Genomic DNA, 24,523 nt, shown 5'->3' with positions numbered 1-24,523 from the left:
TATTAAAATTAAATGAACGTACTGCAGGTCAATTTCCCTCTGTGTACGCGATACCAAAAAGGAAGCACAGCACCAAAATAAAAGAGGAATGGATAAACGTCATGCCACCTTCCTCACTTACTAGTATGTGTGCTTTTTTCATTCGTGGGAGCCGAGAAACGACTAAAGAGAGCGTGCAACAAACGTGCCTACGCTGTTTCAAAATGCATCCTGCTTTGGGAAAGGATTTGTGATAGCAGATTTTCCTCTGGTGCGTACGTTTGTTTCTCAGGTGTGCTGAGTCTGATAAAGTGCAGATCCTGTTTGGTCAGGCTGCCAAGACTGCCACTCTCTGGGCTCCATGTGCGGATAGGGGGTGGGTCCAGCTCGCCTCAGCCTATAAAGGGTTGGGTTGGAGCCGATAGCTTCAGGTGGCAGCAGCAGTACTGCCCAACAGGTAACGGAGCTCCTTGGGGGACTCCATCTGCTCGAAGGCCCTCGTGAGAGTGCAGCTTCACCATGCTTTGGGCCCTTCTTCTGAGCTGCTGCTATGTCAGTCTGCTGACCTTCGCAGGTAGGTGAAACTTTGCTGTGGTGTTCACCAGCACACTATAGGGCTAGGGTGGAAGCCCCATGATGTGCGGGCACTATTGGGTCCATCTCTGCCGTGAATGGCACAATGTATTATATAGGTGAAAGGGGCCAGGTGTACTTAGATTTCAGTTTGCGAGTCTCAAATTGCGATGTGTTGCGACTCGCAATTAGAGACTTGAAAAATGAAATGTACTGATGTGCCTCAGACACATTAGCGATTCCCAATGGGGTCACAAATGACCTACCTCATCAATATTCACGAGGGGGTCGCAATTTGCAACCCAGTGGGAATGTGCAATAACACAGGGATGGTGGCCTACTGGGGACAGCAGACCACCATGTCTGTGTTGGCTTTTTTAAATAAAGCAACATGTTTTTTTCAAACGCAGCCCATTTTCCTGAAAATGGGATGCGTTTAAAAGAAAAAATGAAAAGTTTTCTTTTATTTTTTAAGGGCCGGCAGAGGTCCATGGGACCACAGCCTGCTCTTAAAAAACATTTTCGCCACCATTCTCAAAGGGGAAGGGGTCCCATTTGCGAATGGATTACCATCAGATTGAATCTAATGGTAAATTGTAAATGCTTTGCAACCGGTATTTGGTTGAAAATCATTTCTACATACCTTTGCGACTCACTATTAGGAAGGGACACAATTGACACGCAACTTCCTAATACCGACTCGCAAACCCATTTTTGCAAAATAGGGGATTGTGCATTGGAAAAGTCTTTTTTGTTGTTACAAACGGCCTGGTTCTGCGAATCACACCATTTGTGACAGCAAAACAACTTTGTACATCTGACCATTGGTGTCTAGAAAGAAAAAGCGCGCACATGTATCAGCCACCAAGTGTTGTTGAAGCTATGGGCCACATGCATCAATAGTGGAAATAGCGATTACCTAATTGCGATTTTCTGCGAATCCCAGTTTGGTAATCACTATTCCTATTGTATGAAACTCCATGAGTTTCATTTAGGGATTCCCAGTGGGTCGCAAATCGACCTACCTCATGAATAATAATGAGCTACGTCGCAATTTACGACCAACTGGCAATCGCTAAAAGCATGGGATCACTGCCTGCTCTGAAAAAACGTTTTCGCTCGCATTCCAAAAGGCGAAGGGGTCTCTTGGGGAACCCTTCCCATTTGCGAATGGGTTAACACATACTTGAAGTAGGTGGTAAAATGCAAATGTTTTGCGATCACCTTTCAGTCACAAAACATTCTTGCATTCTTCTGCGATTCAGTATTAGGAAGGGACGCCCTAAACACTCCCCTTTCTAATTCTAATAGCGAGTCGGTATGTGTTCGCAATTCCACATTACAATCCGGTAACATTATCGAATCGCAAATTGGAATTCATACATGCCAAAATGCATTTTACCGGTCGCAAATGGCCCAATTCTGCTAATCGGGCAGTTGCGACCCGTAAAATGCATGATACATGTGGCCCTATAAGATGAAATAAATAATGCAGACGCACGAGTCTTTCTTGTTCACACAGAAGGAAAGCACGTGTGAACCGAGTTGATGCTCCGAGTTGATGCTTACTGTCCACCCCTTGGAAAGAGTCGGTAGAGACATAAAATGGGTTGTTGGAGAGTTCTCACAGCTGAAATTCAACAAGCCGCAGATTGTTCAGTCTGATGGAAAATGTTCAAAGAGGAACTCCGCACCATGGCAAATGTTCAAAGAGGAAAACCATACCAAGAAATGTGCCATCAACATTTTCGAAGTACCACTGGTTGATGATCTTTGCTGCTATCTCTCCACCCGGCGGAATTGAGAAGGAAATGTAAGAACTGGTTCTCATTGGTGGAAATAGTGGCTAGAATAGATTTCGAGGAGACTACCTGTGGGGGAAACACTGTCCGACAGGAGGCCACTTTGACAATGTAGATTAATTTAAAAGCTCTGTGAAGCAACGTTCTGCGTACACAATTATAAAACCAACCAAGCTTCTTTTACTAAAACTATGTCCCATCTATAACATTTGCAAAGCAGAACAGAATTTGGTTTTCCTCCTCCTCACTCCATAGCAGTAAACATTCTGAAGAACCATGGGCTCCATTTGTGACAGGTACCAAAACTTTATGATATGTGACCTGACCGGTAGAAATCTGTTGTCTTCATTCCTTAGGTCAACTATGAAAGAAAGGCACCCCCTAGTTGCTTTCATGTCCAAGAGGAGGGGGAAATAAAATAGCTAGCATAGAAAACCTCTAATCTGACCTATATTTCTTTAAATGTGACCATGATAGGTTCAGAATTGCCACCAACCCAACATCTATATTAAACAGAACAATCAATCACAAAAATAATATTGTTGTTTATTTTATTAAACCTCTAAAGTATGAATACTGTAGATAAATGAACGCATAACCCCACAAAGACCTTCAACAAATCAATCTTACCATTCAGACCTACTCATTCAGCCTACACTCATACATAAAAAAGAGAGATTCAACCATATGAGGGATCCAATATGAATCTACTGGGGACAAGTCCTATAATTGTTGGGGATAATAATATCACATCCATCAAAAACTTCTGATGAATCTGTCTCTCAAGGACCACTCCTCATAGGTATTGTTGGTCCACGCCCGTTTCAGTGGAAGAACCACCTTCCTCAGGACCAAGGTAAGTATAAAAATGAATCTCAAGTAGAGAAGCCAGGGGTTATCTTTGGCCAAACAAAACCGGTAATCACGTTCCACATATATCCACAGTATTATTGGCTGATATGACACAAACTGCCATGAGCAAACAAATCAGCTCCCATTAGAGAAGATGCTAATTAAGTCCTCTCGGAGACCTTCTATCGTGCTCCTCCCTTAGTGCAGGATGGAACGACAAATCCGGGCCCCTATCTTTCAGTTCATTTTATAAGCGGCTTCCAGGATACTTTCCAACTCCATATTTGGCAGTTCTATAGGAATCCGGCGAGTCTCCTGCTCTGAACGGTCCTCATATGGTTGAATCTCTCTTTTTTATGTTTGAGTGTAGGCTGAATGAGGAGGTCTGAATGGTAAGAATGATTTATTGAAGGTTTTTGTGGGGTTATGTGTTCATTCAGCTAAAGGATGTATACTGTACTATATACAATTCTCAATTCTTGAGCAAATGTATGTACAGACAATGATAAATATATATATATATTTTTTAATTTAAATTTAGTGTATAAAGAAAACATAAATTTAGTGCATAAAGAAAACATACCAAAAAAACGTGTTTGTGCTTAAAGAAAATACTTAAGAGGTTTAATAAAATAAACAACAAAATTATATTTGTGATTGATTGTTCTGTTTAATATAGATGTTGGGTTTGTGGCAATTCTGAACCTATCAGTAAAGAAATATAGTTAATTTCATAGGTCCTCATTAAATATGCCTAATTTCAATTTGGGTTGAAAATGTTAGGGTTACCACATGTGGTAGATATAATTACCCCTGGGTTAAGAATTTACAGTGTGTGGAAAATAAATCCTATTCTGAGTTTTCAATAGGGCAAAGAGACATGATATGCACATTCGGTTTTTAGGACACTGAATTTCACGTTTTAGTCTTTCTTCCATCCTTTTTCCTCTGTGACAAAATTTATCATATTTGATCTCCCGGGAATGTCTCAAGGGAAAAACTCTGAAGGTGTGATCATTATCACACACTGTGCAATTTCAATCCCTGTGCAAACTAGAGTCTAGAATTCAGGGGTAGATGTAGGAAACATTTGTACAGTCACGTACACTCAGATATGTAAAACAAATTATATATATATATATATGTAAAAAAAAAAGTATTTTTTATTTACATTTTTTTTATATATATATAATTTTTTTATTTTTTATTTTTTATTCCTCAGAGGAACTGGGGCTGCTTTTTAATTTTGTAAGAATAAATGTATATATATAGATTTTTTTTTTATTCTTAATTTTTCAGGGTCAGCAGTGTGCTGGTCTGCTGACCCTTGTGAGCAGCTATCTCTAAGATAATGTTCAATGAGTTCCAGTTTGTGACATACCTAAGGAATTTCAATAATATAGATCATATTCCAACTCGCTCAAAATCCTTATTTTGCTAACCAACCTATTAGTACATAATTCGGTTCTTAGAATAATTTTCCGGTCATGAAAGGACTAGTCCCCAATTGCAACCAGAAGAATTATAAATAGGACTCTAAGCCTTTAAACTGTAATAAGGGCCTTAATAGATAAGAAGTTAAAAAAAGAAGAAATGATTTGCTCTACTTTTGCCTTGTACAACATTTTAAGAAATATGCCTGGCAGTATCTTCGCATGGGCAATTGTCCAGGGCCCGCATTTCTAAGGGGCCGCTGGTAAAAAGATTAAAACAGTCTGACGTCCCAATGTAAATTAACACTATGTAGATAAAAAAATGTCCTTTTTAATTTGACAGACGGACATGCAGGCTTCACATAAGCTTAGTGTGCATACCAGACATGCACTCTGTATCCCCCACCCTAGGAGACAGTCGGTGGCAAATATATTTTAAAAAACCTTTCTGTCTCATGTCTCTTTCCTCACTCTACATCACCTCCTCCATTTCACTTCTCATCTTTTACCTCAAACCACTCTCTTCATCCTATTCTCTGTCCACCTCTCTCTCTGCATCTTTATGGATCTATCACCTCTCTAGCTCCGTTCCCAGCACATCCCCTATGCCCATATCACACCTCACTCAACACACCTCTCTTTTTCTTTTCCTTTCACCCCTGCCTCCACCTACTGTCCTCTCATCTCTCTCTGCCACTCTCTGTGCTCATTTATAGAGCTCCTCTTTCTACTGCATCCTCCCCACGACCTCAGCCCTCTCTCTGCACCTCAACGTTCTGTATCCATTACACCTTCCTGCATCTCTTCTCCATCCACTTGACTTCTCACTTAACCTCTTCTGTCTCTTTACGTTACGTCTACATATCTCTCTGTACCTAATTTCTCTCTAGCCGCCACTCTACCTCATCACCTTCTAGCTCACCTTTATCTGTACCTCACCTACTGCTCTACCTCATCTCTCCCTACCTCATCTCCCTCTCTCTGTCACATCTCTCTAACTACCTCATCTCTTTCTAATCCACTCTTTTCATTTATTACTATCTAATCTTATAATTAACCTCACCATTCATTAACTACCTCACTTCTTCATTTTTCTTCTCTCCCCTTCTATTACCTGTACCCCACTTCTTTCACTACTTTAGTTGTTTCTTGCTTCCACTTTTTCCCTATCTTTCATTAGCTTCCTCTTTATGGCAAGTGCATTTCACCCTTTCTACCTCCATTTTTTCTACCTCACAATTTTCTCTCTACTTTTCTCTTTCTTTCTCACTTAGTATCTCTGTTTCAACATCACCTCTCTTGTTCTGCCTCTGCTCTGTCACTTCTTTCTACACCACATCTCTCTTTTTACCGCACCCTATCAACCTTTATCTCTGCCTCATTATTCTCTTTACATGACCTATCTTCATATACCTCTTTCCATGTAGCCCTTTGAACTCACCACTCTCTCTCTAACTTGCATGTTTCTATACTTCTTTCACAACCTAATCTCTCTGTCTATGTCTCCCTCTTTCTGCATCAACTTCTCTCAAACATCTTTTTACTTATCTGTTTCTTTGCCGTAATCTTCAGTGTACCCTGCACCTACCTCTGCATTTCCTTTTCCCTATCTCAAGCTCCATCAACATCTCTAACTTTCTGTAAAACCTTCCTTATCTGTCTACCTCCCTTTCTCTATAAATCTCATCCTCTTTCTCCACTCTGAGTCTCTTTTTGGGTGCCTCGCCTTTCTCTCTTTATCTTACATCTCTCCCTATTTCTCAACCTCATCTCTATCTCTACCTCTATTCTCCTCCCTCTACTCCTGTTCTACCTCTTTGTGTTTCTCCTGTCTGCCACCGCATCCAAGGTCTGATATTTGACCAATTCGGTGCACGGTGGCTATCCTGGGGAATGAACACCTATAAAGAGATGAGGGAAAATTATACAATTTCACCCAATGAAAGTCTTCAGAGCAGGGCTTTTATTGTATTTATTGCAGCAAGAGTAGGGCGGTATTTTTGTCATTACAGATATCTGAAATCAGTTTCAAGCACAATGTGCATATGTCTCAATTAAACATTTTTCACAAGTCTACTGAACGTCCATCATGTCACCCTGGCTTTTTCTTTGCATGAATTGAAGCAACAGGCTGGCTAACTGTTGAATTGATTGTAGAATGTTGTTGCTGCAAGACAGAAAATAATCTAGATCAAAGCACAAACAAATGGTTTCATGTTCAAACTTTTTTTGTACTGTTAAGAAGACAGATGCTGGTTCTCTTAAGCTTTCGACTGTTTCTGAGTGCCCAGTTTTTGAACATTTAACATATACTTTAATATTATTTGGAATTACAAGGAATGTATTGAGTTCCAAATGGGTCATAGATTTTAAATAAGTTTTACCGCACAGGGGACTGTCCCCGGGCTCCAAAAATCCTCAAGATGGCACTGAAAATAAGAGACTGAGAGAGAATGTAATGACATCTAGACAGCATGGCCCTAGCAGAGGAACAATGTGGCGCTGTATATTATTGGGGGAAGGATACAGGCAGAGGATGCATTAACCACCTCGGACAAATTACATTTGCCTAGCTACTTAAGAGGCTGAACGGATGCTCGCAGATTTTAGGACTACAGGTGGGTTGGGATCCTGATATCAGCCCTGAATTTAATATGGCAACCCAATGCATTGTGGTCGGTGTGGTCCTAGCTTGTGCCCATTGAACTAATCATACAAATGCAACCCTACAATTCAGTGCCTTCATTTCTTCAATAAGAACAATGGGTGTATCTTAAAAGTGAAAGCCTGGAAACACTATCCATGATGGTGTGGCAGGAGCGGGACACAGTAGATCACTGTATGTTCTACTCACCAAACTGAGACGAAATAATACACATTTGTCCTTTAATAGCATCATGCATTGGTAAACCGGTGTTATGCATGGCAGTCCCTCAGTAACCTGCCTCTGCAGTAGAACTTTGAGACATATTTTACTGTGGCGGGCCAACTGGGTACAGTGGCAAGTAGAGTGAAGTGTGTGGCGGATAAGATGGCAAGAGTCTAGAAAACGGACCGCATCGTTAGATTGCCTTGATTAGATTGGTCTCCTCGCTTTTCTGTTTTATGAGAGGAAATCTTGTCTAGTCGCTATGCCGACACTTTTAAAAACTGGGGAAGCGGGAGCGGGTACTGGCTCCCACTCTTGACTGAAAATTATGCGATTGGCAAATCACTTAATATTCCTGCACCTACAAATATTGTAAATATGTGAAATGGAATTCTAAACATGCCTAATGTGACAGAGCATTTCAAACTTCCCATCAATGCTGTTGGCCAGTCCGCCCTGAGCGGAGAACTATGGAAGGATAGCGTTATCCGCAGAAAAATGGTGAGGCTCGAAATATCCGATTGTTGTAGGAAGAGGATTGAGATAGAGAGAAATCTGGTACGTGTGAATAACGGCTGGAGAAAGGAGACAGTACGAAAAAGTTCATTTTAGTTGTTTAAGGAAAGATGATTAAAACAAAGGGGAGAGTTCTAGATGACGTTCGTGTGTGTGAAGGAGGAGAAGTGAAAGAAAAATGTTTTGTTTGTGTTTTTGGGGACCAAGAGGAGCTGGGAAGAGAGAAGCATGAGACTGATGCACCTAGGATGGGGGTATGATGACTGCCTCCATGTAGGTATCCTTAATGACCTGGTAAGAGGTGGTCGCCCTAAATGTGGATGCAGGGGGGGGGAGAAAAAAGATAAGAGTAGGGGGTGAGAAAAAAAACAGTTGAGTGGGAGAGAGAGGAAGACAGTGAAAGATGGAGAGAGAGCAGAGTAAATTAAATAGGTAATGTGTCAGTGGATGGGAGTGAGGGAGTGAAAGAGATAAAGAGAGATGGATGAAAATTGAGGGAGAGGTCACCACAGTGAGACTAAGAAAGGACTTAATACAGAGTGACAGAAAAAGAACAGGTGACAATGGTGTTGAGAGAGACAGCTCTAATGATTGGAAGAGGGTGTAGAGGGAGGGAGTCCTCATCTAAGTGTGATGGGAATGCAGTTCCACTGGACAGCAGGATAGGTGCAATGCACTCCTCCGCGGAATGTTCCAGCAAATTTACTTCTTGTGGGGTTTTTTCTTTTTATACAGGGCTCATCTCATTGTTCAGGAAAGGTTGGCCAACAGACCAATATGTTGCCCATCAGGTTCCAGAGCTTTGTCAATGAGAGCACAAATCAAATTAGATCCTTCCTAAGTGATTGTCAGGTTGCACCCCACAGATTATAGGTTCTGTCTGAAACAAGCGAACACTGTCAATTCTGGATATACTAGGCTCTGTCATGTTCCATAAAATCGTATAGCACTGTATTGCCTTTAGTGTGGACAATAGCATGAGAGCTTGTTTTAACAACAAATGACACATTTCACCTATACTAATCTGACAATGGCAAGTATAGTTACCGGAGGACACCTCAGCGTTGAGACCTATGTGGACAACCGTGGATGCCGTGAAATAAGGAGCAAGGAACAATTTTCAAGCAAAATGCTGCAAACAGAGCCCAACACAGAAATGGCCATGTGCCACTGTGCATTAAATTACAGGCTCTTTAATACTATTCACCTACGTAACCACATCTCACTTCCTACCTCAATCCCATCGTGCAAGTCGCTGCCCTTCCCCCCTGGAACCTCCCAAGGAGATAGACAACTTCTATGATGGTGGTTTACCGTGAGGTAGCCTTTTATTCACACAGTCGCAGCCAGGATTAAAAAACCTAATAGCTAAGTAGACGTTGGTTATGTGAATACATGACACCAGATCAGTAACAGCTCAAAGAGTTTAAGTAAATAACAATTGTCTCCACTTGCCATTACAGTGTAGGTCTCCCGAATGCATGGTGCCAGAAAGCCCCCTTTCCTTATACATCACCCACGTCCTCCAACAAGGGCATCAGAGAGATTATTGGCAAGCATACATTAACGACAACTTCCCCTCCATCACCAGAGGGTTGGGCAATACCCATATTTCCATACCAATACACACTTCAGGGAACCACATAGCGCAGGGATCCACATAGCGCACCGTCCCTGCTGGGGTACGTGTCACCATGCAAAGCCCCCAAAATGTTCAAATCCAGGTATCACAGGTTAGGGCAGAAGGGTCCAAGACCACCAGCATATCAGTCCCCCCAGCTGCCAGCCCAGTGCCCACACAAATCCACATCCTGCCAAGGGGTGGGCCAGTCCAGTAATTCAGTCAAAATTTCTTGGGTCGCCCCCTTTGCTGCTAAAATTCCACCACAGGGCGAGGAGGTCATTGGAGACCCACCCTCGCCCCACAAGCCAGCTCACCGGATAATGTCACTGGGGAAGGCACTCCTGCATGCATCGCTACCCCTTAACTAGCACTGAATGAACCCCACAGCTGAGTAAACCAAAAACCTTCTTCTTTATACAGGATGTATCGTCCCACCGGTGGCCATAGCAGCATTCCAGGCAGCACCAGAACATTTGATGAACCAAGACTCACCTGACCAAACCAGAACAATGTCGAGCTTTCCTATACCAGAAAACCACTAGTGTGCACCCAGCACACTAAAGCCATCCACTTGGTAGCGAAACTCATTGACGGACACAGTATGCCCAAAGACAGCAAACTTGGTCTCTGACAACTGTCCAAGTGGCACTGGAGCATTTGCTGGACAAAAAACTCACCTGGTAAAAGCCAGCAAAATGCTCTGTCTCCCTAGACCCTGGAACAGCCACCAGTACATGAGCAGGACATCTGAATCAACGGCTTGTTGTCACAGGATGCCCACTATGAATGTCTTGGTCCGACTGACTGCCCCAGCCACAGCTCTGGGCAGCACAAGACCGTACAATGGATCAATGGTCTCTACGCCATCATATAGATCAGTCTTCTCATGATGACCCGGGAAATCAACCAGAGCTGCATCTGGTGTTCTAAGTCTTAGTAGTACTGCCCTTCCCCAACTGCCTGCATAAAGTACAAAAAGATCCCACTGCCTGGCAACTAGCCGCCGGGACACACACTATTCAATTCTCCTCTCTTCTACTCTGGCCTTCATAGCGCCCCCACCCCCCAGACTGATGGGCATATTCCTCCAAGGGGGCATTTTGTTACGTATCTTGCACTCTGAGCGCCTATAAATGGCAGTCACCAGAGAGCTAAAACGGCTTGCCCATATAAGCACTGGACTTTCCAGGCATGCCGCTGAGTTGAATATACTCTGATATGCAATTTGGGTTACCTTCCAGATCCCCCACTGGATCCTCTTGAACCTGCTGGCTGACCAGGTGGCTGGTCATATCAAACCCCTGAACACTTAGGAAAATCCCATTGTGAATAAGATATCAGAGAACACTGCCGAGCACTGCATGCACTCGCATCACTGCCGTATACTGACTCCCTTCTTTCATAACTGGGCCCACTTGTCTGTAGAAGGGCACTTGTGGACCAGAAAGTTTAAGGAAAATAAGCCCATGTTTGCTCCTTGGACACCCTTCTAGCTAAGGACTTCCATTCCGACCTGCAGGCTGTCTGCTGGGGACCTGAGGCATGGGACCATGGTGAAAACCCAGCAAAACAATGTGCCTCAAAGCCCTCCTCCTGCAGAGCTGTGAGATTGGCCCAATATGAATAATCATATGCTCATGATGTGAGTAATCCCGGGTCCAATTAGCTCGTGCTGCCTAATTGTTGCTTCTTGGCCGCACATGTCTGTCACCATGGGGTAGAAATCCCCCTGGAGACAAGGAGCCAAGTCCGCCTGTGAGAGGTCCATACTCGCTGTAGTTAAAGCCTTGGTCGGCGTTCTGGCTTACTCACTGAATATCTGAGAGTTCCACCTCGATATGGTAGAACTACGCTATCTAGCCATCTAAGCAACCCTGAGGCCCCGATAATGGAGCAGCGACCCCCCCTTCACTTTGATTTTGATAAGAAGATTCAAATACCCTGCATTATGAAGGATAATTAGGTAGGATTTTCTACGTGGCCTAAACCCTGAAGAAATGGTGCTTGCTTGGTTGTCTACAGCTCCGCACCCCGTCCACACAAGAAGCACACTGAGGCCAGAGGGAGTTGTAACTAGACATACAATGAAAGTCCATGTCTAGATAGACTGTGAATCTGATGGCCAAGCAGCGACAGCTAAAGTTTTCTCTTGTGTCACTTGATGGTCATTTTTTGGAATATATATAAATAAGACAAAACCCTTCATCTTGCTAAGAAGACTGCCCCCTTTGTAGATGAGAAGTCAAACTGATGAGATGATTTCCAATTGTTTCAGAAAAAAACCGTTTTGTACCGTTTAGTATTTTGTCGATCATATAATTCGAGGTTTAGTTTAACTTGTGTGACCTGCTCACTCCAGGTCATTACTGGCACTGTTTCCAGTCCTGAACTTTTCATCTACAAATCACCGATTTCAGGAGTGTAGGTCTTATTAGTTCAACAGTAGCAAAACAGTACTACAACACCCAGAATGCATTGTCTGTGACACATAAGTCAAGCGTAACACAAGGAGAATTGGGGACCAGGAGCGGACTTAGAAAAGAGGGAGGTCCAGTACCCGTGCTCCCACAAGATAAAGTGTATGTACTTGGGGGGTAGCTGTTCCTCAGAACTCAAAAAAAGAGGAGCTCCAGGATCCACTTCTTTTTAACTTACCGTATGGACCCGTGAATAAAACCTTGATTCTGGGCTCCATATAGTAATTTTAATGCATTCACTCACCTCCCTTTTTATAGGCCCACACACCCTCATGCACAACTGCGGCATCTCTTCAAAAGATCCCCGCCAAAGAGCCCTCTCGCGGGGCCCGTGAGGGACTGCAGCACCACCCCCACGAGGAGCAACGCCCGATGATGAAGCATAACACTCGCAAGGGTGTGTGAGGGCACTATCTTCTAAAGGAGAAATTCCTCTTACACTCACACTAACCCAACCTCACAAGAGTCTTATATACCAACAGTCGGTCTTTTTTTGAGTTCTGAGGAACAGCTACCCCCCAAGTACATACACATAAGTCAAGACCTGAAGGGACGCCTTAGACTGAACTGCTCTGCTCAGAGAGAACCGATACCTCATTGGGAACCTGCTGGCCAGGAGAACCTTTAATATGTTACGCTTCCGATTTTCCTTTAATAAAAAGGTCATGAGTTCCTTGTTCAAAGGCTTCAGAGTCGTATGAAGTTTTGGTGGGATGAGGAGTGAGCAATTGCTCCAGAATGCTGGAAATGCAGAGGGCAGAACTGGAGGCACAGGTCCTGGTATGTTAAAATAACTGACATGGACAAGAGATTGGAACAAGTCCTGGACTTCATCAGCAACACTCAAGAGTCAGGTGATGGCGCATAGATCTGTGGATACCAGGTGGGGAAAGTGATACTAGACTGGGATGAGGGAGGGTAAAATCAGCCGCAGTCCATGCAGGTAACAGAGGTTAGGCGGTGGGCGGGTAAGGGGGGATTTCGAGGGATGCTGCGAGGGAAAATTAAATAAATAATTAATTTTCCCTCAGCATCGTCCCACGAAATTTCCCTTACCCGGCCCCACCGCTGTTACCTGCACGGACCCTGGCTGGGTAAAATTGGAATGATGAGGTGGAAGTTCACTCTATTGGTGTCGCAGGATAAGGTGAGCAGGAACACACTGAAGGGCAGTAGCAGTGATTAATCTGAAAAAAAAGTGGCAGGGCCCTCTTCAGGAGATCACGGCAGCTTGCACCACCCATTGCCACTACCAGCGCTGCCAAATACAGTACCTACACAACTACTAACCATGACATCGCTACAAGTGTGACAATGCAGATTGATTGAGGCCCCCAAAGCTATATGAATGGCTCGGGCAATAGGAATTAGTTATTTTTAGTGCATATTGAATGACTAAAGAAGTGTTGCCCTGCTCTTCTCTAAATTACACAAATGGCACCATCATGTGGCAGCTGTCATAAATCTCGGTGATGACAAATAAGTGACAGTGCCGAGCACTGAGATCCACCAGCTCAAATTAAGCACTGGGCAGTAGTAGGTCACAAACCATAAGATAGTGGGTCAGGTGTAACAGCGCATTTCTGGCCCTAGCTCTGGCAAAAGAGTGAGAATGTCATATCTGCTACCATTTGCAAGTGTGACAGTGGGTATTCGGTACTAAAAGCAATGGTCTGGGGCTTAGGCGGGTAGCAGCGCACCTAGGGCACAGCTGGTCCACTGAAACTCAGTAGCGCAGGTGAGAATCTGATGCCCATAGTGGGACGAAGCAGTGTTCTTGCGGCATATTCGAGGCCTCTTAAAGTCTTGTGCAGAGTGGGCACAGTCAAAGACTTCAAGCCCAAGCTTAGGCCTATGGCCAGCAGCAACTCCCCAAGATAGCCAATGAGCCTCAAAGTGTCGCTGTTCGCATGTGCTCTAGCAGAAGATTTAGGAATGGCATCAAAGGGGGCGTGTTAAGTCTGCCAGTTGCATGAGATGAGGAAAGGTGGAAGAGTCAGCCCCCCAGGGACAGGTGGGTAAACCACACCACCACCCTTAGGAGAAGAACGGCTGATGGTTTCTGGGGACAAATAACCCGTTCTACGTGACTCCCCAAGCACCCTCGCACTTTAACACAACCTGAGTCCAGAATACGGGCATGTGCCTGCACTTAGTACACAGGACAGGAAGTATCCGCCTGATTACAAGCAGTATAGTCTTAGGGTAACACCCAATATACCCTTGAGGGCTTGGGCAAATTTAGTTGCAAAAGTAGTGTGCCAACAAGGGATTTTGTTTAGAAGGGTTAAGTTTCTTTGTACATAGCGAAAAATTAATTTTTAGATGAGTTCAAAGCTGATACTCAACCACATATTATTTGATTGAATTTAATCAAAGATATGCAACACACACGGGGTATCTTTTTAGTGAAAAAATCACTGACTTTTTATATATAAACAATCAATAAAAAGGAGTACAAATAGACAATTGAATGTGCAGTGTAACATGAAAAGAGAAAACAATTCAATATTATTATCAGTTCATGACACAAAATATCCAATCCAATAAAGAACACAGAGATCTATCTCATGTTTGGAGAGCAATCAACTGTACATAGATGATGTGGAAATGGATAATGTAGTCGACGTTTCGGTCTGTAAGGGCGTCAATCCGTCAGACCATCTTCAGGACAGTAGAGATTTCAAAAGGGGACTCTTATGAATCATTGAATTCAATTAGAGGTGATTTCATCTCCTCGTCGATTTTGGTTATGCTCGTTCCGATCTTAGTTGGGTAAGAGTATTCCTTTCTGATGTCTATGAAGGAATAATGCAGCACTGAAAGTCAGTATTCTGAATATACTGTTCTCGTGCGTCAAAGGGGCCAAATAGTCCTTCCTGAACGAATTCAAATCCCGTCCGCTCGAGTTCCCACTGGCGGACGGGATTTGAATTTGTTTCCTCTCTGACAAAAACATTGTGCAGAATTAAGAACCTCAATCCAGGAAGGACTATTTGGCCCCTTTGACGCACGAGAACAGTATATTCAGAATACTGACTTTCAGTGCTGCATTATTCCTTCATAGACATCAGAAAGGAATACTCTTACCCAACTAAGATCGGAACGAGCATAACCAAAATCGACGAGAAGTCCTGGGTTTTGAGAGAGGGAGAGGGTGCCTTCTTCATGCCCTTGACTCTCTGGTATGAGCCAAGTCATGCCTATTCTTTGGGGCACATTTACTAAAATAGAAAATGCAACACAGCACATGGCCATACTAGTAAATGGCACTGCTGCTCTCTTCGTCAGTGCGGGAGCACAAACAGGTGGCTCAGCTCCTCGTGCACACCTTTGCACCATAGTACAAAAGTGTATGGGTGATGTCTAGCACTGGTTTGGAAGGTACATTTCCAGTACAAGAGCCTTTGCTTAAACATACTTTAAAACTCTTCTCATGTTGTATGCGTGCTGTACAGTGCAGCACAAAGGAAATGTGGGAAATGTTAAGACAACTAAAAACATTTCTCCTTGTTACTGTATGAGTAGAGAAAACATTATTTTTTGGGTGCAAGGCCCTGTTTACCACTGTTAGTAGAAGGGCTTTGGATCACAAAACCATGAGTAATAGTGTGTGAATATCCATGCACAGCCCATGGAATGTCCTCTTGACACAAAATAACAGCTCCGTTTGCATAACTTTTAGTGCTACATTCAATGCAAAAACGTTTGCTCTGGAAAGTAAATACTATATCAACACTTTGCACTGCTTTGAGTCACTTCTTGTGACCTTGCACCGGCACAAAGTAATGATAAATCTAGCCCCTGGACATTCTTTTTGAGATATAGCGTCAGCATCCCCAGTGATCAAATTTTTGAATTGTCATTGATACAAACGTGCAGCAGTGACATTCTGCTGGTCTAATAGGATATGGCAACTGTTAAGAGTCGGGAAAATGTAGCTTTATAGCAGAAGAAAAGCAGACACAACACGTAAGGGCAGGAAGATGCGGTTGCAAATAGTCAAGCTGCTATGTTGTGGTATGCACACATTCGAACAATGCGGTTTTCAACAGTGCTGCACTGTAAAAAGACAGGGCATGGCCTAGCCACAGATCGTGCAGTGGGTGATTAGGACTCTCAGACAGAAACAAATTGTACGTCAGCACTGACGTCCTTTCAGAGATATGAGGCAGAGTGACACGTGCCCCAGGTTACTTACATGTAAAAGCTTGCATCCTATCTGGAAATGTAACTCTGCACATTGAGAGCCACATTCTCACATGCGCATCTAGTAAAAGCTTGAAGCAGCACACGTGAAATCATGCATCCACCGTGCAAACCCCCCTGTCTGCTGCTGAAAGAACCGAGCTGTGCAAGCAGCAAATGGGGGGAGACGGATGCCACTGCTCTCAGCCCTAGTCCTGCTAGCAACAGTAGTGCTGGGCCCACAGCCTGTCCTCTGATCCCCAAGTGACCCCTGCGGTAGTGTGCTAGCCCATAAGTGAGTATTATACAAGTGTCAGTTAGACTACACACGGCTCCACAAGCTGGCAGATGTAGGGGAGCCAGTGTCCGGGAGGCGGCAGACTACGCATGGCTCCGTGAGCTAGCGCAGAAAGAGGAGCGAGTGTCCGGGAGTCGGCATAATACACATGGCTCCCCAAGCTAGCGCAGAAAGAGGAGCGAGTGTCCGGGAGTCGGCATAATACACATGGCTCCCCAAGCTAGCGCAGAAAGAGGAGCGAGTGTCTGGGAGGCGGCAGAGTGCACACGGCTCCACAAGCTAGCGCAGAAAGAGGAGCGAGTGTCTGGGAGGCGGCAGAGTGCACACGGTTCCACAAGCTAGCGCAGAAAGAGGAGCGAGTGTCTGGGAGGCGGCAGACTGCACACGGCTCCACAACCTAGCGCAGAAAGAGGAGCGAGTGTCTGGGAGGCGGCAGACTGCACACGGCTCCACAACCTAGCGCTGAAAGAGGAGCGAGTGTCTGGGAGGCGGCAGACTGCACACGGCTCCACAACCTAGCGCAGAAAGAGGAGCGAGTGTCTGGGAGGCGGCAGACTGCACACGGCTCCACAAGCTAGCGCAGAAAGAGGAGCGAGTGTCTGGGAGGCGGCAGAGTGCACACGGCTCCACAAGCTAGCGCAGAAAGAGGAGCGAGTGTCAGGGAGGCGGCAGAGTGCACACGGCTCCACAAGCTAGCGCAGAAAGAGGAGCCACGAGCCAGTGTCTGGGAGTGAGCACTGTGAGATTGCACACGGCTCCACAAGCAAGCCCAGCTAGAGGAGCCAGTGTCCGGGAGTCAGCAGTGTCAGACTATACATGGGTGTGCAAGCCAGCCCAGGTAGAGGAGCCAGTGTCCAGGACTTTGCAGAGTGTTAGACTACACATGGCTCCACAAGCTAGCCCAGCTAGAGGAGCCAGTGTCCGGGAATGAGCACTGTGAGACTTCACACGGCTCCACAAGCAAGCCCAGCTAGAGGAGTCAGTGTCCAAGAGTCAGCAGTGTCAGACTATACATGGCTGCCCAAGCTAGCCCAGGTAGAGGAGCCAGTGTCCGGGAGTCAGCAGCGTCAGACTGCACATGGGTGTGCAAGCCAGCCCAGGTAGAGGAGCCAGTGTCCAGGACTTTGCAGAGTGTTAAACTACACATGGCTCCACAAGCTAGCCCAGCTAGAGGAGCCAGTGTCCGGGAATGAGCACTGTGAGACTTCACACGGCTCCACAAGCAAGCCCAGCTAGAGGAGTCAGTGTCCAAGAGTCAGCAGTGTCAGACTATACATGGCTAGGCAAGCTAGCCGAGGTAGAGGAGCCAGTTTTCAGGAGTTTGCAGAGTGTCAGACTACACACGGCTCCACAAGCTAGCCCAGCTAGAGGAGCCAGTGTCTGGGAGTCAGCACTGTGAGACCACATCGCTCCACAAGCAAGCCCAGCTAGAGGAGCCAGTGTCCGGGAGTCAGCAGTGTCAGACTGCACATGGCTGCGCAAGCTAGCCCAGGTACAGGAGCCAGTGTCCAGGAGTCAGCAGCGTCAGATTGCGCATGGCTGCGCAAGCTAGCCCCGGTAGAGGAGCTAGTGTCCGGGAGTCACAGCATCAGACTGCACATGGCTCCACAAGCAAGGCCAGCTAGAGGAGCCAGTGTGCGGGAGTCAGCTGTATCAGACTACACATGGCTGCGCAAGCTAGCCCAGGTAGAGGAGCCAGTGTCCGGGAATGAGCACTGTGAGACTTCACACGGCTCCACAAGCAAGCCCAGCTAGAGGAGTCAGTGTCCAAGAGTCAGCAGTGTCAGACTACACATGGCTAGGCAAGCTAACCGAGGTAGAGGAGCCAGTTTTCAGGAGTTTGCAGAGTGTCAGACTACACACGGCTCCACAATCTAGCCCAGCTAGAGGAGCCAGTGTCTGGGAGTCAGCACTGTGAGACCACATCGCTCCACAAGCAAGCCCAGCTAGAGGAGCCAGTGTCCGGGAGTCAGCAGTGTCAGACTGCACATGGCTGCGCAAGCTAGCCCAGGTACAGGAGCCAGTGTCCAGGAGTCAGCAGCGTCAGATTGCGCATGGCTGCGCAAGCTAGCCCCGGTAGAGGAGCTAGTGTCCGGGAGTCACAGCATCAGACTGCACATGGCTCCACAAGCAAGGCCAGCTAGAGGAGCCAGTGTGCGGGAGTCAGCTGTATCAGACTACACATGGCTGCGCAAGCTAGCCCAGGTAGAGGAGCCAGTGTCCGAGAGGAGGCAGACTACACATGGCTCCACAAGCAAGCCCAGGTAGAGGAGCCAGTGTCGAGAGGAGGCAGACTACACATGGCTCCACAGGCTAGCCCAGGTAGAGGAGTCAGTGTGCGGGAGTCAGCAGAGCGTCAGACTACACACAGCTCCAAAATCTAGCCCAGCTAGAGGAACCAGTGTCCGGGAGTCGGCAGAGCGTCAGACTGCACACAGCTCAATAACCTAGCCCAGGTAGAGAAGCCAGTGCCTGGGAGGCGGCAGACTGCACATTGCCCTACAAGCTAGCCCAGGTAGAGGAGCCAGTGTCCGAGAGGTAGCAGACTACACACAGCTCCACAAGCTAGCCCAGGTAGAGGAGCCAGTATCTGGGAATCAGCAGTGTCAGACTGCACATGGCTCCACAAGCTAGCACAGAAAGAGGAGCTAGTGTCTGGGAGGCGGCAGAGTGTCATACTGCACACAGCTCCATAACCTAGCCCAGGTAGAAGAGCCAGTGTCTGGGAGACAGTAGACTGCACATGGCTCCATAAGCTAGCCCAGGTAGAAGAGACAATTTCTGGGAGGCGGCAGACTGCACATGGCTCCACAAGCTAACCCAGGTAGAGGAGCCAGTGTCCAGGAGTCAGCAGTGTCAGGCTGCTCACGGCTCTACAAGCCAGCACAGAAAGAGAAGCCAGTGTCTGGGAGTCGGCAGAGCGTCATTCTGCACACAGCTCCATAACCTAGTCCAGATAGAGGAGCCAGTGTCTGGAAGGCGGCAGACTGCACACGGCTTCACAAGCTAACACAAGTAGAGGAGAGAGACAGTGTCGCTACCTCAATTATTTTCCTCGGATATTGCATACTTTGCTCTCCAAGTGTAACTTCGATAGTGAATCAACCCATGTTTATTAACAGACTGACAAGATGCAACTACATACAAAAGGAGAACACACTCAGTGACATCATGATGCTGAAATTGACATTGTTTGCAAACCCCTGCCATTGAACATATTCCCTTTATCTACTGTATCAAAATTGGTGTAATAATGCACCGTATATGTATTGATGCTGATAAAATCTGTTCAAAATGCAGAATTGCGCTATACAGGTATTGCTAGTATTTTAGGGGAAGTGGGACTGGATGATCAGCCAGCACATCAACAGAATTAAATAGTGTAACAAGTACATCTTTTTGTCTCTTCCAGCTGCCTCAAATGACAATGAAGACCCTGCAAGCCACTACCAAATATGGAATGGTGAGTGTCAGACTTATGCTTAGGTCATACAAATTCTAAAGACTGTTTTTCCGATTTTCCTGCATTTTTCTCGCTATGTTATTCTTACAAAAGGAGACTTCACTGTATGATCCAAGAATGGGGAATATCAAATAGAGATTGCCTATGTTTTCCAATTTTACATTATTTAGTAATGTATCATAATCGTGCCCAATACATTTCCATGTAAATGGGCATATGCAAAACAGTGTTATGCTTATTGTCTAGGTTTTTAAAAGAAGAAACACAGACCTGTGGTCAGCTGTTTCCCTACTATTGAAGCTAGTGGTTGATGACTGCCATAATTACAGTCTGATGGGTTCTTATTAAATGGCACTGTAATTATGTAATGGGTTCTGGATTACTTGCGAAAAAGCTATGAAATGAGTTCTTGATTATTGACCCAATAACGATGTAATTTACTTTTTAATTTACTCGATTCTGAGATAATAACTCGTGGATGTAGCATGATTACAGATAGAATGAATATTTGATGAAATTCTAATTAGTGTTTTAATAACTCCTTGATGGATCATGATTACTGCCACAGAAAAAAATTGGCAAGATTACTGGCAAAGGAACAGATTTGTAGCAGTACAAACAGGCTATAATGGTTATATTGTCACTCTATTATATGTTCAACATTTCTGATGCAAAAGTACAACAACAAAAATGTTAATTGCAGCATATTTTGGCACAGAGCAAAAAAAAAATGTTAAAATAGAGACAAATATGTTTCAAAATGAAATACCACATTCATAAAATGCTCAGTGCGTAATTTCACGGAAATTAGGTTTTACCCTACAACATGTCGTTTTAGACAAAGTAGATTACGGACCACAAACTGGGTTACTATGAAAAGTAATAACAATCAAAACCTTACAATTTTACCAATTAATACAATTTATAGTTTTAAATATGTCTAGCTTTCCCTCAGCTAGTTTCCTGTTGAATCAACCAGTGAAATAATTTTTCTCGAGTGGCATTGTAAAGATTCAGTGAAGTTACCTAGGTGAATGACAACATTGATCATAGTCAAGGAAATACAAATACCTACACTTTTTAACTACCATATCCCCGCTTCAAGATACAAAAATATTCCATATCGAAATAAACTAGTTTGTGTAGTTACCTGCTATTTCAAATTCTGTAATGTAATATAAGCATCATAAAAAACCTGTTTATAAAATTGTGTAAAGATTAGAAATGTCTTTTAGCATTCAAGTGGCATATGCATGTATCATATTTGCACCCTTCTTGCATTTTGACTCTCTCTTTTTCTCATCTCTCTATGTACAGATGATGTAACTATAAACAGCAGTGGTAAGCAGACGACCAATACAGCAAAATGATAAGATAATGGTGGATGTGACATGCTTCTCACAGTGTAGTTTCTTCCAGTGGGTCCACTACCAAGTTTGACAATGGGAGACAGAGGAATTACACCATTTCTAATGATTAAATTACTTACCAGTAATCTTCATTACTACCCTTTCTCTTGTACTAATATGAGGTATCCAACCTCTGCGCAGGCACCACGTGACCTAGCTGGGCCAATCAAAAGTAAAGCAAAAATACACTCTCTGTCTCTCTCGTATGCCCCTCCTACCATCATGGCAATAAAAGAGGGCTAGACCTATCACACCTCTTATATATCCCCAAGCTGTATAATGGAATCTAGATTGTGAAAAGGGTACAGGGAGGGAGGATCATAAGTACCGGTACAATAAAAAGGGTATTTGGAATAATGAAGATTATCGGTAGGTACCTGAATCATTCCCCAGGTAGGTCTACCCTTTATCTTACACGGTAAAAGATTATCCTGTAAATCATAAGCAATAGTTATATGTGACTTAATCCATCTGCTCAAAGGTTGAGGAGACATGTTTTTTGTCCATAACAAAACACACCAAAATTAGGAAACAACTTCTTGTGGTGTGAAACTTTGTGATAAGGTCAAACAAACTCATATCCCCTAAAACATCCAAAGTATGAAGAGCTACTTCAAAAGTAGTAGTTGCTGGAAAAAAGAAGGCAAAATAGTTTTTTGTTCCGTGTGAAATGAAGGTAGTACTTTAGGACAAACACTTGGCCCCAATTTAGGAACTAATATATCGGAAAAAAATCTTAAATTAAGGGGTCTACTTGACCAAGAACACAGATCTCCCAGTCTATGGGTTGGTGTTATGGCCACCAAAAAAATTCAATTTCAAAGAAAGATGTTTCAAATCAATCTCTTCCAAAGGATTCAAAGTGATGGACTTGTAATGCCTTAAGAACCAGAAGAAAATCCCAGAAAGGAGAGCTAGAGCTAAAATGTCACCTCAATAAAGAGTAACCCTTTAGTAACCTTGCACCTAAAGCATATTTTAGGAACAACCAAAGGTGCTCTAACTGCCTTTATTGTGGCTCACTGAACTTTCAAAGTAGTAACTGCTAAACCCTTGTCTAAGCCTTCCTCCACTATCAGAGGACTTAAAAATTTCTCCATACACCATCTAGAAAAAGATGACAAATGGTGATCATAAAAATTTCTAGTAGAAAATCTTTTCACCTGCTGAATAGAAGTGGCTACAAGAGAAGAAAGACCTACATTCTTCAAATCCCTCTTCTCAACAAGCATGCAGACAGTCTCATCCTTCTACATTGATCCAGAGGAACCAAAGGGGAATTTGATGTACTGGAAATATCTCTTTACAATCATCCTCTACAAGGGAAGCCACCCCATTCCCAGCCAAAAAGGAACAACCTGGACATGGTCCACTCTTTCGTTCTTTAATCTGGCTAAACGTTTGGGTAGTAGAGGAAGGGGAGAAAAGGAAAACAATACAACAGGAGGCCATGGGCAAGTCACAACATACACTCCCCAACAATCCTGCTCTTGAAATATTACAAGGAATGTCGGTGGAAGAGTAGTTTCTTCATTGGCAAAGAGATCTAGTTGAGGAGTACCAAACTGGTAACATATTTGGTTGAAAACAGAAGGAGTGAGTCAGAAGTCGTGGGAAGAATGGAAAACCCTGCATGACCTTTCTGCCTGAACATTGTCCCTCTTTTGAATATAAGTTGCTGACAAAAGATGAGTATCTGCTCAAATGAGAATTTGTAAATCGGGATCTGTCATATATCAGGATCCCTTGCCTGACTGTCTATTCACGTAAGATTTAATGACCATGTTGTCAATTCTTACATTGACAACCCAATTCAGTAGAATGTTGGAAAAATGTAGAAGAGCATGATGAACAGCCTTCATTTCCTTCCAGTTCAAGGAGTAAGATCTTTCTTTCCTCAACCATCTCCTCTGAACTGACCAGTTGCCCAAGGTGACCTCCCAACTCAATTTGCTTACATCTTGAGTTAGAATGAAAGGCAGGGGCATGGATAGTGGGATACACCCGATAGGTATGACTGAGTAGGACTGTCTCTGATGAAGAATGGATGAGCCAATCATTTAGATACGGTGGATAAGAATCTCCCTGATCTGCAATTTGATCACGATTGATGCTAGAAATTTCATGAAAACTCTCAGGAATGATGTCAGACCGAATGGAAGAACTTGAAACTACCAATGTTGATCTTTCACACAAAATCTGAGAAACCTCTGATGAGGAGGAAAAATCGGAACATGCAAGTAGGCATCTCTTTAGTCTAGAGCCATCATCTATCCCCCTGGGGATACCAGGGGGAATATTCTCTGAAGTTTTTCCATCTTGAACTGTGTCCCCCTGAGTAATACATTCTATTTCTCTAACTTGATGATCGATCTGTTATTTTCCTGTAGATTTTTTGACCAGGAAAACAGTCAATAAAAACCTTTTACTCCCTGATCTTCTGGAGCCTGACACATTTCTTTAATAACAGTTTTGATATGCTTGAGCCTTGATTGAATCTTTTAAGTTTGACATCTGGTATGTTTCAGAGTCTGAAGGGACTTCCTCAAACTCCAAAGCATAATGCCTTTCTATTATTTGGAGAACCCAGGTATCTGAAACATTTTCTCTTTGAGTCTTGCCCAACTCCAACAATGGGTTAGCTCTCCTAGACACCAGAGTGGACACCTTCTTGATCCTATCTGTTCTAACTTCCCCATCTCAGTTAGGGATCCTCTTCCGGTGTCTTGGTCTGACAATGTTTTGATCTACTTTTTTTGGCAAACCCACAGTAAACACACATTTGATCCCCTTTGTCGGAGACCACAAGAGAAACCCCCCAGCAAAATAGACCCCTCAGCCTTCATTCTTGTCCTGGATGAGTCATGTCCAGCTCTCTCAAATGACCCGACTGCAACCCTTGACATCTTTACCAAATGGATTTACCAGGCGGTAGAGAACTTGTCTCACGACACTTGTTGTGGGCTTACAAGGGACTCCCCTTTCAAACCTTGGTTCTCACCTACTCTTAAAACCCAGAAACAACTGTGCAAAAAACTCA

At 44.2% G+C, this 24,523-nt stretch overlaps 1 protein-coding gene across 2 annotated transcripts in view; it reads left to right on the top strand.

Moving 5' to 3' along the window:
- Positions 1–415: 415 nt before the first annotated feature.
- Positions 416–24,523, top strand: part of MUC6 (mucin 6, oligomeric mucus/gel-forming) — a 159,696-nt gene continuing 135,588 nt past the window's right edge. For both annotated transcript variants that reach the window (XM_085644897.1, XM_085644896.1), the window contains exons 1-3: positions 416–553; positions 20,024–20,074; positions 21,392–21,415. In XM_085644897.1, the coding sequence (XP_085501023.1) occupies positions 499–553; positions 20,024–20,074; positions 21,392–21,415 (130 nt within the window). In that variant the 5' untranslated portion in view covers positions 416–498. The remainder of the gene's footprint in view (positions 554–20,023; positions 20,075–21,391; positions 21,416–24,523) is intronic.

The sequence above is a fragment of the Triturus cristatus genome, chromosome 3_1 (assembly GCF_964204655.1).
Source record: "Triturus cristatus chromosome 3_1, aTriCri1.1, whole genome shotgun sequence".
Lineage (NCBI taxonomy): Eukaryota > Metazoa > Chordata > Amphibia > Caudata > Salamandridae > Triturus > Triturus cristatus.
The sequence above is the reverse complement of the archived record's forward strand: the minus strand, read 5'-3'. Positions and strand labels throughout refer to the sequence as shown.